The sequence below is a fragment of the Corapipo altera genome, unplaced genomic scaffold (genome assembly GCF_003945725.1).
Source record: "Corapipo altera isolate COAL_440 unplaced genomic scaffold, ASM394572v1 45, whole genome shotgun sequence".
Taxonomy (NCBI): domain Eukaryota; kingdom Metazoa; phylum Chordata; class Aves; order Passeriformes; family Pipridae; genus Corapipo; species Corapipo altera.
The window spans coordinates 24694587-24709418 of NW_020884877.1; the positions used below are offsets into that span (position 1 = coordinate 24694587).

Below are 14832 nucleotides of genomic sequence, written 5' to 3' on the forward strand. Positions count from 1 at the left end.
TAAGCCTGCTATAAAACTAAAGCATAGGAGAGGATAGGCCCCGTGTTCAACATGAAGTGTTTGCCCTGACACAGAATTTCCAATACTAGGCAGACCACAGAAAACAGGTGCAGATAGGTTCCTAAATTGTTGAATTGGCAGACACTGTCTTACAATATCAGATCTTAAAATGTTAGAAAAATTATTATATAGGTGATATGGAAAGGAGGCTTAAATTGAGACTGAGCTGGGTGTATAAACAATAGTTAACTGCTTGTTTATATGGCATGTAGAATAATAAGACCCTGAATTTGACTGTGGTACTGGTTGTTTCAAGCAAAGAAATGCATATTTTCAGTTGTAAAATGCCCTTGGAGATGTAAGGGTATGGAAACATTCCTACTGAATACAGATATATATGCACACATGGTTTGGGTTGCTTTAATATGATACTGCAAATATTCGACTTCACTTCAGCTGTTTTGAGCAAGACTTTTCTGATAGCACCAATCAAGCACAAAAGATCAACACAGGAAGTTCATATCAAAGAGGGAAACTGTATATTCATTTCTAAAAATCTGTTTATTTCCTCAAATGAATGTATGCCAGCTCTAATCACTTTTACTTAATTACTTCACACATCTTAGAACAAAGAAGGTTCTAAAAAACAGGTGAGAATTGAAAGCATGTAGCAATAACTCTATTGTAGCAGGTTTTCATTAATTTTCAGTGTTTATTCAAATGTGTTCTTTGTTGTGTTTCTTTTTCTTTTTCCTTCCTGCATTTTAAAGTAATTGAATTCTTGCTACTGAGTGCTGCTTCTGCTTTGTCTTGAAGCACATTGGTGCTCTCTGTCATGGGTAAGCACCTCTGAGGTGTTCAGTGCAGCTGAATAGACAGTATGATGCTCTGAATACATCTTTACTGATTTTTTTTATGAAGCTCAGTGGTAGCATAACAGGGCTTTGGCTCATGGATTTCCCAAATTACTGGGTTTACTGGCTCTCAGAATTTATTTTTTATTTTTTTAATAAAACAAATAAAAGAACGAAGTTGGCCTAGAAGCAGAAAAAATGTTGTAACCAGGGTGATTTTGCACAGAGTGTGTGTGGGCAGTTCCTTTTGATGCTGTGACCATACATGTCATGTGCTAAAGAGATCAGCACCTTCATTTTGGAAGGCTCTGAGAGTGGCAGCTAAACTGTGTCAAATCTGCAATTTCCCTCACCTAGTCATGGACACAAAAGAATCATTGGGGAACTGTGGGAGTAAATCCTCTCCAGCATCTGCAAGGATAAATTATTTTGAAAACCCTTCACCTTTCAGAGGAAGATGAATCCTGCATAGCCTGTATCTCTCAGTTCAGGAACCTGCGTGTCAGGACTTGCAGTCTTTGCAGGCTGTAGCTCTGAATTAAAGATGCAGCGAGCTGACATCTGCTCTGTTCAATATGAAGTCAGCTTCTGACAGGTTGTTAATGCCATCCACAATTTGTTGTCCCCAATCTAAAGTGAAGAGTTGCCGGAGCGGGAAGTAATCCTGGTGGGCTCTGTGGGAAGTGTTTGTTATTTTGACCACTGCTGGTCACACTTAATAAGATCCTGTTCTTGGTACCTGTAGGAAAAAAAAAACCCACAGATTTTTGCAAGATCAGGAGATAATTATAGAAGTTTTCAAGTTTCCTTAAAGCACAAACAGAGCTCATTTCTGCTAATTGGACTGTAAAAGCAAAAGGTCTTCATTGTTAATGATATTCCAAAGAAGCTTTCACTGTGTCAAGCTTGTCTGCTACTTTCCTATTTATCAGTCAAGACCACAGGGGGTCTTTCCCTGTGTGCCGATAGCATTGTGAACGTTTGCTTTTCTGCCTTTCCATCCATCAGTAGAAAGCTTGGGGACAAAGCTAACAACCACAGGACAAAATCACAAGTACATACCAACTGCTTTGTGCTGCTCCTACAACTGAAAGCAGCTACAAACCCTGTTTTGCCATCTGGTTTGAGGAAGTGTGGGATTGCCTCGCCTGCTGAGCAGAGCAATACAGGGAACAGGGTAAATATATATCAGAAATCCTCTTCCTTATGGCTGTTATTCTAGTGGTGAATGTCACCTACCTTTGCTGCAACCATCATTTCTTTCCCTGTGGTGTAGGGGGCGGGACCCCTTTTGGAGCCTACCACTGACATTGCTGTTTCTCCTGCAATGAGTCTGTTGCTGGTTTGACAGCTCTGAGGGTACAAACTTCCTCCCTTCACACTTCCATGACCTGAGTTCAGACTCCAGAAGCAAAGCACATTAAGAATCTTCTGAAGGCATTTGTACTGATTTTTCAGATGTAGACAGCTGTCCATCATGAAGGGCAGTCATCTGCCAGACACTGATTTCTGTTGATCTGGATTGGCTTTGGAGCAGCAAAATGGAAGTACAAAGGACGCAAAGTTCAAAGCTAAAAATTGGGAATTAAAAACCACAGGGGTTAACTGCCTTGCCTCCTGTCACAGAGAAAGCCTGTCCTGCAGTAGGAGCCCCAATCTGATGTGTAATATAGATATCTTAGTGCTTTCCTTCTTTCTTTTTAAATTCATTCTGCCCTGTACTGCGCTGCCAAATCTGGTGTTTTGTTTTTGTTTTGTTTTGGTTTTTTTATTATTATTATTTTTGCTGGCAGCTAAATATGTTGCCTCCACAGCACTTGGAATTGAACCTGGTCTTTTCAATGGGAATGTAAAAGCAATAACAATGCCTCTCTCCGCTGCTGCAGCTCGGGATGAGGAAGCCTTGCGCATTTCCTTCGTGCTAAGCGTGCCCTATAACATAGTTACAGCACCAGGGGACACCTTCTATCCCATTTACACTGGATCATCCAACACACTCCTGACCTTTCCGTGTAAGAGGGCAGAACATTATCCGAGGGATGGCGTAGTTCCTGCTTTATGTTTCCAGGCTCTGGCAGCAGCCGCCTCACAGCCCGTCCACTCCTGACTGTAAGGAAACGGCTCTGCCGCTGCTGGAGCTGGAACATGGTGTGCTCTGCTATTTGTAGTTTCCTGCTGCCGACACTGGATACGCAGTTACTATTCCTCTTGCTTCCTCCATGAACATTAAAATGGGTCCAAAAATAATTGAAGGCAGTATGTTCTGATGGAGTATTTTTGCATTTGCAGAAATTTCCTCTTTCTTTTGCTTGCCAATTTTGATAGGGAGCATTTCAAGACCGTTTCAGCATCTCCAACTTGGCACCGCTGGGAGGCACAGGAATGCTCTCCTGATCAGTATGGCACAAGAATCTGTTTTGGCATCTGAACACAAACCTAAACCTCATTTTAAGGATGATTATAGCATATTTTAAGCACAAAGTTCTGTTTTATCTAATGAAGACTAGAAGACCCAAATGCTCTAAAGGGCAACGAAGCCCACACTTCTAGAAAAAAAGAGAGAGGCCGGCACATACAGAAAAAGAGAAGAAAGCTGCTTTTTAAAATTTATTGCTTTGATCTTCAAGAAGGTTAGGTGATAAAAGACTAGCTGTCCGGAAATAATGTAATTAAACTGTTCATGAGGTTCACAGACTTACTGTGCAGCATCTTTCAGATGTTGCCATGTGATTATTTCTAAATTAATGTCTTCCTGGCCTGGCTGAAATGCTTTCAATGGCCCACACTTGGCAGAGCTTGGGATCTTAAAATTATGCTTCATATCTATTTATAGGGAACAGATAAAGGTGGGTGTGCAGCTGAGAGGTGGCCTCCCCAGGAGCTGGTGAGGGTTTTTTAAGAGGAAAAACCAGGAGCATGATCTGTGGATCACTTCCAGAAGTATCAGTGTCATTTTAAACCACATCATTCTGACTTTGCTTGTTACATATCATGCACATATTATAATGGAGACTAATTCAGAAATATTGTCTTCAATCTTCACGTCTTGCAAGGGCCCTCTGTATTACTTGGCATCAAAGTCCTGGATGCCTTGTGTCCTACACAGGTGCTGAAGAGGTGTCATAAAGGAAACAGTCTTGAGTTGAGGAATTTTGCTCAACTTATTGCTAATGAACACAAATATCTGCTCTTAATTTGGGTGTTAAAAGGAAAAACCAGGACACGATGCCATAAACACCTACTCTTCCCCAAATTCAATTTCCCTCAATTTTGTCTTGGTTTATACCCAGTCCATCAAAACTTTTTTTGGTGGGATGATGGGGCAGGGATAATATTTGCATAAATTTCTTTCTGCTGCTGTTACAGCTATTCTCTGATTCTTACATCTTTTCATCTGCTGTTCCTTACAGTCCCTGCCCTGGCATGAGCCACTCACTGTCCCCTGGGTGAGACCCCACAGAATGTCTCCAGCCCTCAGCAGCCATCATTTTATTTCCCTAGCACCTTGTATCCAGGTGTTCTCTGGCTGATGAGTGTTTTGGCGCCATGGTCAGGCTCTGGCATGTGGTGGTTCTCTCCCCTGGGAGGAGAGACCACCTCGTGAAATCCAGGGGGATGCTGAGAGGGCAGTGAGACCCAGTGCCACCTGTGGAGCCACCTGTGCCCCCGCACCAGATGAGGACACTGCTGTCCCAGCTCCGCAGCTTTGCCAGCATTGAGGAAAACATTGGGCTGGGCCCAGAGAGTGGTGGTGAACGGTGCTGCGTCCAGTTGGTGACTGGTCACTAGTGGTGTCCCAAAAAGATCAGTGTTGGGTCCAGTTCTGTTTAATATCTTTATTGATGATTTAGATGAGGGGATTGAGTCCACCATCAGCAAATTTGCGGATGACACCAAGCTGGAGGGGAGTGTCGATCACCTGGAAGGCAGGAGGGCTCTGCAGTGGGACCTGGACAAACTGGAAAGTTGGGCTGATTCCAACGGGATGAGGTTCAACAAGGCCAAGTGCCAGGTCCTGCACTTTGGCCACAACAACCCCATGCAGTGCTACAGGCTGGGGACAGAGTGGCTGGAGAGCAGCCAGGCAGAAAGGGACCTGGGAGTGTGGATTGACAGGAAGCTGAACATGAACCAGCTCAGGTAACCAATAAGACCAATGGCATCCTGGCCTGTATCAGTAACAGTGTGGCCAACAGGTCCAAGGAAGTGATTCTTCCCCTGTACTCAGTGCTGTGTCCACACCTCGAGTGCTGTGTCCAGTTCTGGGCCCCTCAGTTCAGGAAGGATATTGAGGTGCTGGAGCAGGTCCAGAGAAGAGCAATGAGGCTGGTGAAGGGACTGAAGCATAAGTCCTATGAGGAGTGGCTGAGGGAGCTGGTTTTGTTTAGCCTGGAGAAGAGGAGGCTCAGGGGAGACCTCATCACTCTCTACAACTACCTGAAAGGAGGTTGTAGCCAGGTAGGGGTTGGTCTCTTCTCCCAGGCAACTATCAGTAAGACAAGAGGGCATGGTCTTAAGCTCTGCCAGGGGAGGTTTAGGTTAGATATTAGGAAGAAATTCTTTACAGAGAGGGTAATCAGGCATTGGAATGGGCTGCCCAGGGAAGTGGTGGATTCTCCATCCCTGGAGGTTTTTAAGATGAGACTGGATATGGCACTTAGTGCCATGGCCTAGTAACCACAATGGTAATGGATCAAGGGTTGGACATGATGATTTCAGAGGTCTTTTCCAACCTGGCTAATTCTACGATTCTATGATTGAACCGGTTGATTCATGGGATGGGGAAGCAGCCGATGCACAGAGGTAGGAGGGCCGGGCCCCCCAAAATCCAGCAGAAAGCTGATATCCTCTGCTTTCCATCTGTGCAGAGATCTCAGCTCCAGCCACAAAGTGCCATGACATGTCAGGATTTTAAACCTATGATTACACCACAGCTGTATCTTTGGGTCTCAGACATGGCTAGGTTTGCTAGTGGAAATGCCATGATTCTGGTACAAAACAGTAAACACCCATCTGGCAGTTTTTGTTTTTCATGGCAGCTATTTGGAATGACAGGAATGTCACACATTCAGCCAGGAATAGAACCAGGGTCTATAATAAAGTCACCAAACTTCTATGGTGTTTTACAACCAAATGAAAATTTCTTCTGAAAACTGAGAGGAAGATCCCTCATCTGGGAACCCACTGTGATGTTTTCATAATTTACACTGTGGTTTGCATTCACAAGACTGTTGTCTGTTTGTGTCTTTTAGTATTACAATTCGTGTTCAGCCAATGAATTAATTTGCACTTAGACAGTAAGAAGTTCTCTGTAGATGATCTGTGCCCAGGACAGGCCATTTCCATTTTAAGGAACAGAAAATCCTTTCCAGGAATGCCTGAGTGCTTGATGTCACTAGGTGTGGTGGAATGGTGCAATATTCCAAAAAGCAAGCAAACAACACAGACATATAAAATACGCCCAGATATCATTAGTCATATTTATCTGTTTGGAAGCTGTAATTTTCTCCCATCTTCAACAATAAAATTCTTGCTTCTTTGTTCAACATTATAGGAATCACATGCTTTGTGCATGGCTGTGGCTTGATATCTGTCAGGAAAAAAATACACAGATCTCTTACTCTGGCATTTAGTAGGAACATTCAGTGTGAATATGTTGGAAATGGTGCTCTGATATAAATACAAAGCTATTTGTCACGTCACACATCTAGCTAATTTTCTAGTGGGTTGACAGTTGGGCCCATTGTCTGGAATAATTTAATGTGCTGAAGCTTAAACTTACTGTACTCTGTGAATCATATACACAGATATTTATAATGGAAAAACTGTGTTCATGCAGCATTGAGGTTACACAAATACAGCTGTGGGTCTGAATCTTCAGCTGGTGTAAATTGGCCCTGTTGGAACAGCATCAATTTATCCTGGCTGTGGACCGCTCTGAACACATGTGAAAGGGAAAGATCTGGCAGAAGTATTGGCTTGTCCATCACCATCTGTAAACAAGAGACAAACACAAAAACAAACACAACATTGTATTTAGGCCCTGGCTTAGCAAAGCATTTAGATGTATGCCGAGTTCTATTTTAAAGCTACAAGTAATTTGATTTCATTAAGCCTGTATTTATAGAGTGGCGACAGGAATTACAGCAGATTGGGGCTTTTTTTTCTGTTGAAGCAGTTTTCATCAAATTTGTTGATTCATGAAAAAAATTAAATGTGCTATCAAAGTTTTCTTTAAGTACAAAATTTATTCTGGGGCCATTACACTGCTGCCTGGTGACCCTTCACATACCCAGCCCAGTGTCAGGGCACTGATGGACATTGATGGCCCTGACCAACCTCACCTCCAGCTTTTCCACAGCCCTGCCCTGCCAGGCCATGAGCCCTGCTGAGCCAGACACTGAACAATCAGCTGCTTTTGTGGCATGACCTGGGACCTTCCTCATCCCTGTGGACCTGTGCTGTGGTCGCAGGGCTGTGTCTGAGCCTGGTTACCCTCACTGAACCTGATCCTGACCTGCTGGTTGACTTCATAGTCAGGAAGCTTGGACTTGTTTGGCCACCAGAACTTGTGTGATGATCTCTTGTTTAAACCTGGTTACTATAAGCTCTCAGGGGCTGTGGGACAGGCTCTGATTGCTGAGGGCCCCTCTTCTACCTGCTGGATCTTTGTTTCTGGTTTCTTGCCCCCTTCTGCCTTCTTGCCCAGCTAGTCTGGACAGCCAGAATCAGCCCTCTGTTCCACTGAATTTAGCTCAGGGCTTAAGTGTAGGGATTTTTCTGTTTTCTGGGTAAATGTCCTGATTCTTCAGACTTGGCATTTCTCATGTGCTCTTTCATGGAGATGTTGCATTCCTGTTGGCCTTTTCCAGGCCTTTCCCAGATGTACAGGTGACCTAGACGCTAGTTCCAATTAAACTGCAGTTCTGATTCTAGTCTGGATGCAATAGGAGACTTTCTTGATTGTCTTTTATAAAGATAGCTCATATGCAAATCTTTCCTGGATCAGGCCCTTGCATGTCAATGAAGACGGTGTATGTGCCACAAATCTGTTGCACAGTATTATTTTTTGTTCAAGTACTGGCTAAATTCAATTGCAAAGGATGTAAGAAATATGTCTTCATTTTTGTTTAATTGAATTGCTGTGAATACTTGAACTCCCTTAATGAGATAGGAATAGACCTTGTAGCTGGAAACTTTGTAAACCTCAAGAGAGGAACTCTGGCAGTTACTGTTCTACGTGTGTTATTATTTTGTTTATATTGTGGAAACATATGAAAACGAACTTACTTAGCTGTAGATGTTCTCAGAGTGGAACTTTCCACTTTCTGTTGTAGATTACTTAGTTTAACACTGGCCAGACAGTTTTGAAAATCCAAAATGCACATGGACTCTTATATGGACCTCTCTTTAATAAGCAATGTATGCTTATCTCCAACCTTTCCCAACCTGTGGATCATGGATATTAAATGCCAACTTAGTAGTTGGTAAAGGTATTTGATAAAGCAGATTTATGGTTTGATGACTCCAATTTGCTATAGCACTTGCTTTGAACAATTGTATGGGGTCCACGAATTGGAAGAGACGGAAAAGCACTAATCTAATAGGGATTTAATTTTTTTAGATTACCAATATTTTTCTCTTTATTAACAGCATATGGAGGCATGGTGGGAGAATGCATTTATGCCCAGTGCATTATGTGTGAGACTACCAGGAGTTTATTTCAAGACCCTGCCTCATATTTTTCCAAAGTGCTCTAGAACTTGCTCTTATTTGGAACATCACCCAAGTTATTCTTTTCAGAGCAAATCCGGTAAACACTACTGGTCTTTGATACTATTTACTCAGGAGGCTGCCAAGAGAAAGATGGTAGGTACTGGTGATCCAGTACTTGTTGCTCTTTCATTTTTGTATCTTCTTTTCTAAAGCTGATGCCAGAAGCAAAGGTTATCGTACATGATTTCAACTGGACTATTTCCAGCAAAAAGAAATCAACATTCCACAAAGTGCTACTAGGACCTTAGTTTAGATTGAAAGATATCCAAACTAGAACAAATGCAGAGAGAGGCTGTGTGTCTTAAGATGAGTTAAAAGCACTGGGCTCTAGTAAAACAAATAGCAGGAGACAATGAACCTGCCCCAGTCCACACTGGAAAAGGTTAAACACCTGGGAGAAGAACTTTTTTAACTTGAAGGAAAATGTTAGCCTAAGAGTAAATGTGTATAAACTGGACATGAGTCTTATTTAGGTCAGAGAGTGTATGATGAGTTCAGTAATGAGCAGAAAGTTTCTGGAGCTGCTTCTCACAGGAGGAGCCGAGCTGAAGCACTTCACTAGTTTTCAGGTGGAGCTTCATCCCTTTATGAAAGGAAATTTTATACTGTAGTTAGCTGCCAAAAGCAGCGATTGGACTTGATCTGTATGTCCCTTTGGGACCCTTTTCTTTATATGTATCCCATATTGTTCTTCGAGACGGTGTGGTTATAATGGTTATCATTCTGCCCTTAATTAACCGTATGAGTTTGATATTCATGGTTCAGAACTTACAGAGAAGATGATTTGCTACAAGCTGGTTCATAATTAATTCCAGCCCTCGTACAGTGTTCGATAGATTTGGGATTTATTATTTTCAGCATGTATAAACAATTTCATTAATGAATATATTCAGTTCACTGGCTGCCAAAGCCATGAAGGCTCTAATCCTCCCATCAATAACACTTGGCATAGGGTGTGCTGCCAGCTCTGTGCTGGGCACATCATCCCGTGGTGCTCTGCACCACTGTTCCAGAATCCAGTGCTAATGCTTCTCAGCAAGCTCTGACAAAAGCCAGAGAGCAGAGGTTTTTATCTGAATGATGTTATAAATCTCATTTTATCTGAGGTAGGGCTGGACTGTGCGCAGGCTGCATACATGCTGTTCCATATCCGTGTTTCTTCTCTGTTCTCAAACAGCTGTTCTCACCCTGTACTCGCTAGCCTGCCAGATGTTACAAATCCAGGGAAAGCATGGAGTCACATTCTCCCTCAGCAGGACTTATTCATGACCAGCTTGAGACCTGCTGTTTGGTCTAACGCTTAACCTGGATTTTCTAGTAACTTATCAACTAGGATGACAAAACATGAGGTTAAGAACTCATTGTTGCCAGCAGGACTGATGCTGGAGATATGATCTGATACTCTGATCTCAAGTGAAGTGACCTCAAGACCACATGTATAATAATTACATGTGTGATCACTAATGACAGTCAGGCTTCTCAAAGCACTGGGCAGAGACCCTTTGGATCATTCTTAGTTCTTCTGACTCTCTCATAAAAGTCTAATTTCCTTAATTAAATGTAGCGCTTAACATTCTTCAGCATATGCATTCAATTTCCTTTATGTATTGTTCGAAACGGGACTACAAGAGATAATCACATTGAAAGTTGATCTTCTGTTTTAAGTGTGCTTAACTCCTCTCCCCAGCATCTCGGTCACTGGAAAACTCCAAATGACTTAACTGGTCTCCAGGTTATCTGCAGCAGTGTGGAGAAGTGCTAGGCTGGGAGACATTGAGGACATTTGGTTCATGTGTTTTTAGTGATATAATGTCCAATCTTAGTTATTTTGTGCTGCTGTTTGGTGAGAATTCATGAATGCAGGAATGATTAGGAGGCTTACAAGAAGAATTAAGTCTTTGGCAGTCATCATAACTCCAGCTAAGAAGTAAGTCATAGGAATAATGAAAGATCCAATAATTTTGTGATAATCACTTGGCTAGGTTTGCTAAGACAGTCTTTTTCATGGATGGTATGAGATCAATTGATACAGTGCTGTGTAGCAATGTTAGAATGACAAAGGAAATCTCAGTTTGCTGAGACACTATATCTGGTTTAAGCTGATCTCACAGAGCACATTTGCCAAATTTTGATATTTACTGTATAAAAAACTCACTCCTTTGACATGGAAACTAACTTGTCAAAGGATCTTGAATGTTTTTTCAGGAGCCCAGATTAGCCCCTTGAAACTGGAGCAGTCCTCGCAGGGTTGAGTGAAACAGCAATTGTTGGGTCATTGCCATGTTCACATCCGTAATGGTGTGTTTTAATTAAACAAACTAGGCAACACACTCACTTCAGGAACATAGGAAGCATCAGAGTTTCTCATGTGGAAAACAAGTTTAACCTGAAAGCTTTCAAGAAATATTGCTAGTAATGTGGGCCAGGCCAGACAATGTTGACAGACCTTCATATTGAAACCTCCTGGCCACACACTGCAAACCTGCTGCAAACTTTCACAGCAGCATCACAAGTCATCTGACATCTGGTATTTTCAGCACCTCAACTTTGAGTCATATTATTATGAGAAATTTTTTTTAAGTCCATTTTAGACTTTGTGGTCAACGAAAAGAGTTTGAAAACACAATCCATTAGATCTCAAAAGCAAATAAGACCCCATTTTTAGGTATTTATTTATTTAAATACCACAATTGTTAAGGAAATCTCATGACCTGTGGGACTGTGTAATACTTACTGTTTCCATGGATCTTTGATTAGGAGGGTGAAAATACAAAGTATTCCATGATGCCAGACTCCCAGTACTCTCTTCTGGGTACTTGGGAAAATGTCTGCAGTTAAGTAAGCATTAAGCAGAAATGCTTGAGAAGTCTCTGAAGGAACCAGCCCTGGAAACAAAAATAGTGTAGATACAAATCCAAGCAGTACTGAGCTCAGGCTGTGCTGTTTTGAGGATCAAGTTGGCACTTCTACACAGCATGGGACTGTGCTGTGCCAAGGTACCAGTTCATCTGGAACTTCTTTGGGTACCTCAGACACACTATTGCATTGCTTAAGGCTGGCACGTCTGCAATCTTGAAAAGCCCTGGCTGCTGTGTACAGCAAGACTGTTTGTAAATACTGCTTGTTATTCATTAAGACTCAGGAGCAATGCGTGTTTTTACAGAGCAAAGTCATCATTAACCCTACTTTTGACTGTACTGAATCTGCATCTCTTTTACTCTGCACTTGTTCCGAGACATCTTGCTTGATTTTCTCCCAGCTCCAAAACACATGAAATGCAAACTTCTTCATTCTCTGGGCATTTGTGTGAGATGTGAGAGAGTCAGGGCAAGACTCCAGATCATATTGATAGGGGATAATTTGCTACAGGCATAGGCCAGCTGAAAACAAAATAATTTTTTATGAATAATGTCATAGAAAGATGCAAAGTCTAAACTGAAATTGAGTCTCTTTCAAAATCTGTTATTGGCCATGGATAGAAGTTTAAAAACCATATTGTTTTGAGGGTGGTACAGATTTCGTCATCAAAGTCTGTTGCTCAGTGTTGCTCAAAACTCTTGAAGGACATCCTTTAAACTGTTGTTGTGTATTTTGGTTGGTTAAAAAAAAAAGACAAAAAAAGATTAATCATCTCCTAAAGTTCCTTTCTTTTTCCTCATAGTTTACTATTTTATATTAAAAGGCAGAAGCATGGTTTAACTTAAGCTGGATTCTCATCCAACAATATGTGTGTAGATTAGATGGAGGAAATGCTCCCTATCCACAGAACAATAGATTACTTGTTTAAATTATGTGTCTTAAAAAGATCCTGATTCGGCTTTACTGAGCATAAAATATTAAATTTACTGTTTATTTTTAGTGGATTGCTGCCAGTTTTCTTCTCCCTGAATGTCTTTAGATTGTTTAAAACATTAAAAAATGTTCACATCAAACATATATCTACTTACAAGAAATCTCTGTTGGTCTCTCAGCAGAGACGTAAAATCTTGTTGTTGGGACATGAACTTTACTGTTATGGAATTTTCCTTTCTTTATTAGCTTTATGGCTTTTCTCTTCTTTTTTTTTTTCCTCTAAGACCGCAAGTGTGGCAAATTATTTTGTGCTAATGTTACTTATTAAATCTTCATAAAGTGAGAAAAAGGAATCCAATGAGAAAGCTTTAGATGTCTCTTCAGGTGTACTAGGTTGTTTTGTTCTGTTTAATTGGCAGTAATGTTTGAAACCCTTGACCTCATCCTTGGAAAAATGTTGTTAGTTGTATTTCCTGAAAAAATGGTGATAGGCCTGATCAGCTCCATGGGTACAAATGAGAAATTAATTGTGTCATTGATATCACTTTGGACTTGCATCTTTGTAACCTGAACCAAAATTGGCCTTTAGGACTATTCATCAACACAAACTGGTGCAGACTCTGTAGCTGCAATAGTATTTTCATAAAAAGTAAAAAGTCAGGTATATGTGACAGATTCTTGGGACCAGGTTAGTGTAGCATGTCTGGTGACACTTGCAATGTTTATTTGCCTTCTATTGGAAGGGATATTCAATATTATCTTTGCAAATCCCCTGCACAAAGCAGTGCACTCCGGTGCTGAATGGAGTACTCAGAATGAAATGTTGCTTTTACTGCAGGAGTCATAGGTTCCCCATACAGGGCCTTTTCTCTCCTCTCGGGAGCACCATCTCTACAGGGAACCGGGCACCGACCCTGAGAAACTACAGCAACATACTGTGCCTGAGCAGTGGGCTTCGAGTGTTCTTCAGCTGTCACAGGGCTAAAGAACAAACCAGCTCTTTACTGGAAGACATGCAACTGTTACAGCAAGGATCTGGACTCATTCTGTGACTGTAAGGTGGTTACTTAGAAGCTGCATCACTGCCTTTTGACCCTAAACCACTTTCTCTAACACCAAGGACTGTACTCACCTGAGCTCTGCTGCCTCTATAATTAGCTTTTCTTTTCTTGTAAGGGATTAATGACTTAGGGTTTAGTTTGTTTATTTTTTTATTATGAAAGAGTCCTTATTAATGGACAGTCCTCTACCTTGCTGGAATAGAGATGAGGGAAGGTGCTTTGAAGGGATTTTGCAACAAAAATATTTGCAGAAAAGAAGAAATCTGAGATTGTATTTGCCTGCAGAACTGTAGTCAGGAGTAAAGAATGAAAGGCTCTCTCTCTGAATGCATTTAGTCTCTAATACAACACAAAACACCAAAACATAAATTCACTATCTCCTACCTGACTTTTGACAGCTTATAATGAATGAATGTGCTGCAGATTGAAATGTCACATTAATGTGCTTCAAAATAAGGAGTGAGTTCTGTCAGCTTTATTCAATATATTTCTGTCTGTGTCTGAAGTGCAGAACAATCCATTTTACTTGGAAATACATTTGGAAGTGGAAGAAGCTGAAATGTGTGTTCTTTGTAGATATTAATATAATAGATTTTTTTCTTTTTCTCTCTTCATTCCCAAAAATAATAAGTGGAAGATAGACTAGGTTATGGCTTAGGAATTGCAAAGACCTGGGAAATATAAGTGTAGGAAGTCAACTGGCTATTTGAATGTAACACGTGGAAACTTTATGTACAGATTAAAAAAGAAATGGGGTTGAGAAAATTGCATCCATAATGTTTATGGAATTTTTGGTCCATTTGTGGATTAAAGGTACTTTATGAACTGCTAGAACTTTGGTCAGTGAAGCAATCCCTGACTGTAGTTTACTTATAGGAAAAGACTATGGGATCAGCTTTCTGAGGAACATGCTTTATGAATGCTTTTCTGGGTCTATCATTCTGTTAATAATGAAATATGATGATAACTTCAATGCTTCCATTGCTCGACAACAGTTTATTTTAATGAGGAGCATGGATGAGGTGATTTTGTCTGTGTTGCATATACATCTATGAGCATATACATCTATGCATATACATATATTATGAGACATAAGAGGATTTTTATATTTTGCATTGTCTCTCATTGTTTCCATCCTTGTCTAACTTTTTTTTCCCTTTATCTTATGTAACTTGTAGATGTTCGACTGGATCAGCCACAACAAAGAGTTGTTCCTGCAGAGTCACACGGAGATCGGTGTGAGCTACCAACATGCCCTTGACCTGCAGACCCAACACAACCACTTTGCCATGAATTCCATGGTGAGTTGAGAGCATGATGTGAACAACACTTGAGTGAGTAAAGGGCCC

At 41.1% G+C, this 14832-nt stretch overlaps 1 protein-coding gene across 2 annotated transcripts in view; it reads left to right on the forward strand.

Annotated features, from left to right (window-relative positions):
- Positions 1 to 14832, forward strand: part of KALRN (kalirin RhoGEF kinase) — a 504478-nt gene that overhangs the window by 211517 nt on the left and 278129 nt on the right. For both annotated transcript variants that reach the window (XM_027637175.1, XM_027637176.1), the window contains exon 7: positions 14662 to 14784. In XM_027637175.1, the coding sequence (XP_027492976.1) occupies positions 14662 to 14784 (123 nt within the window). The remainder of the gene's footprint in view (positions 1 to 14661; positions 14785 to 14832) is intronic.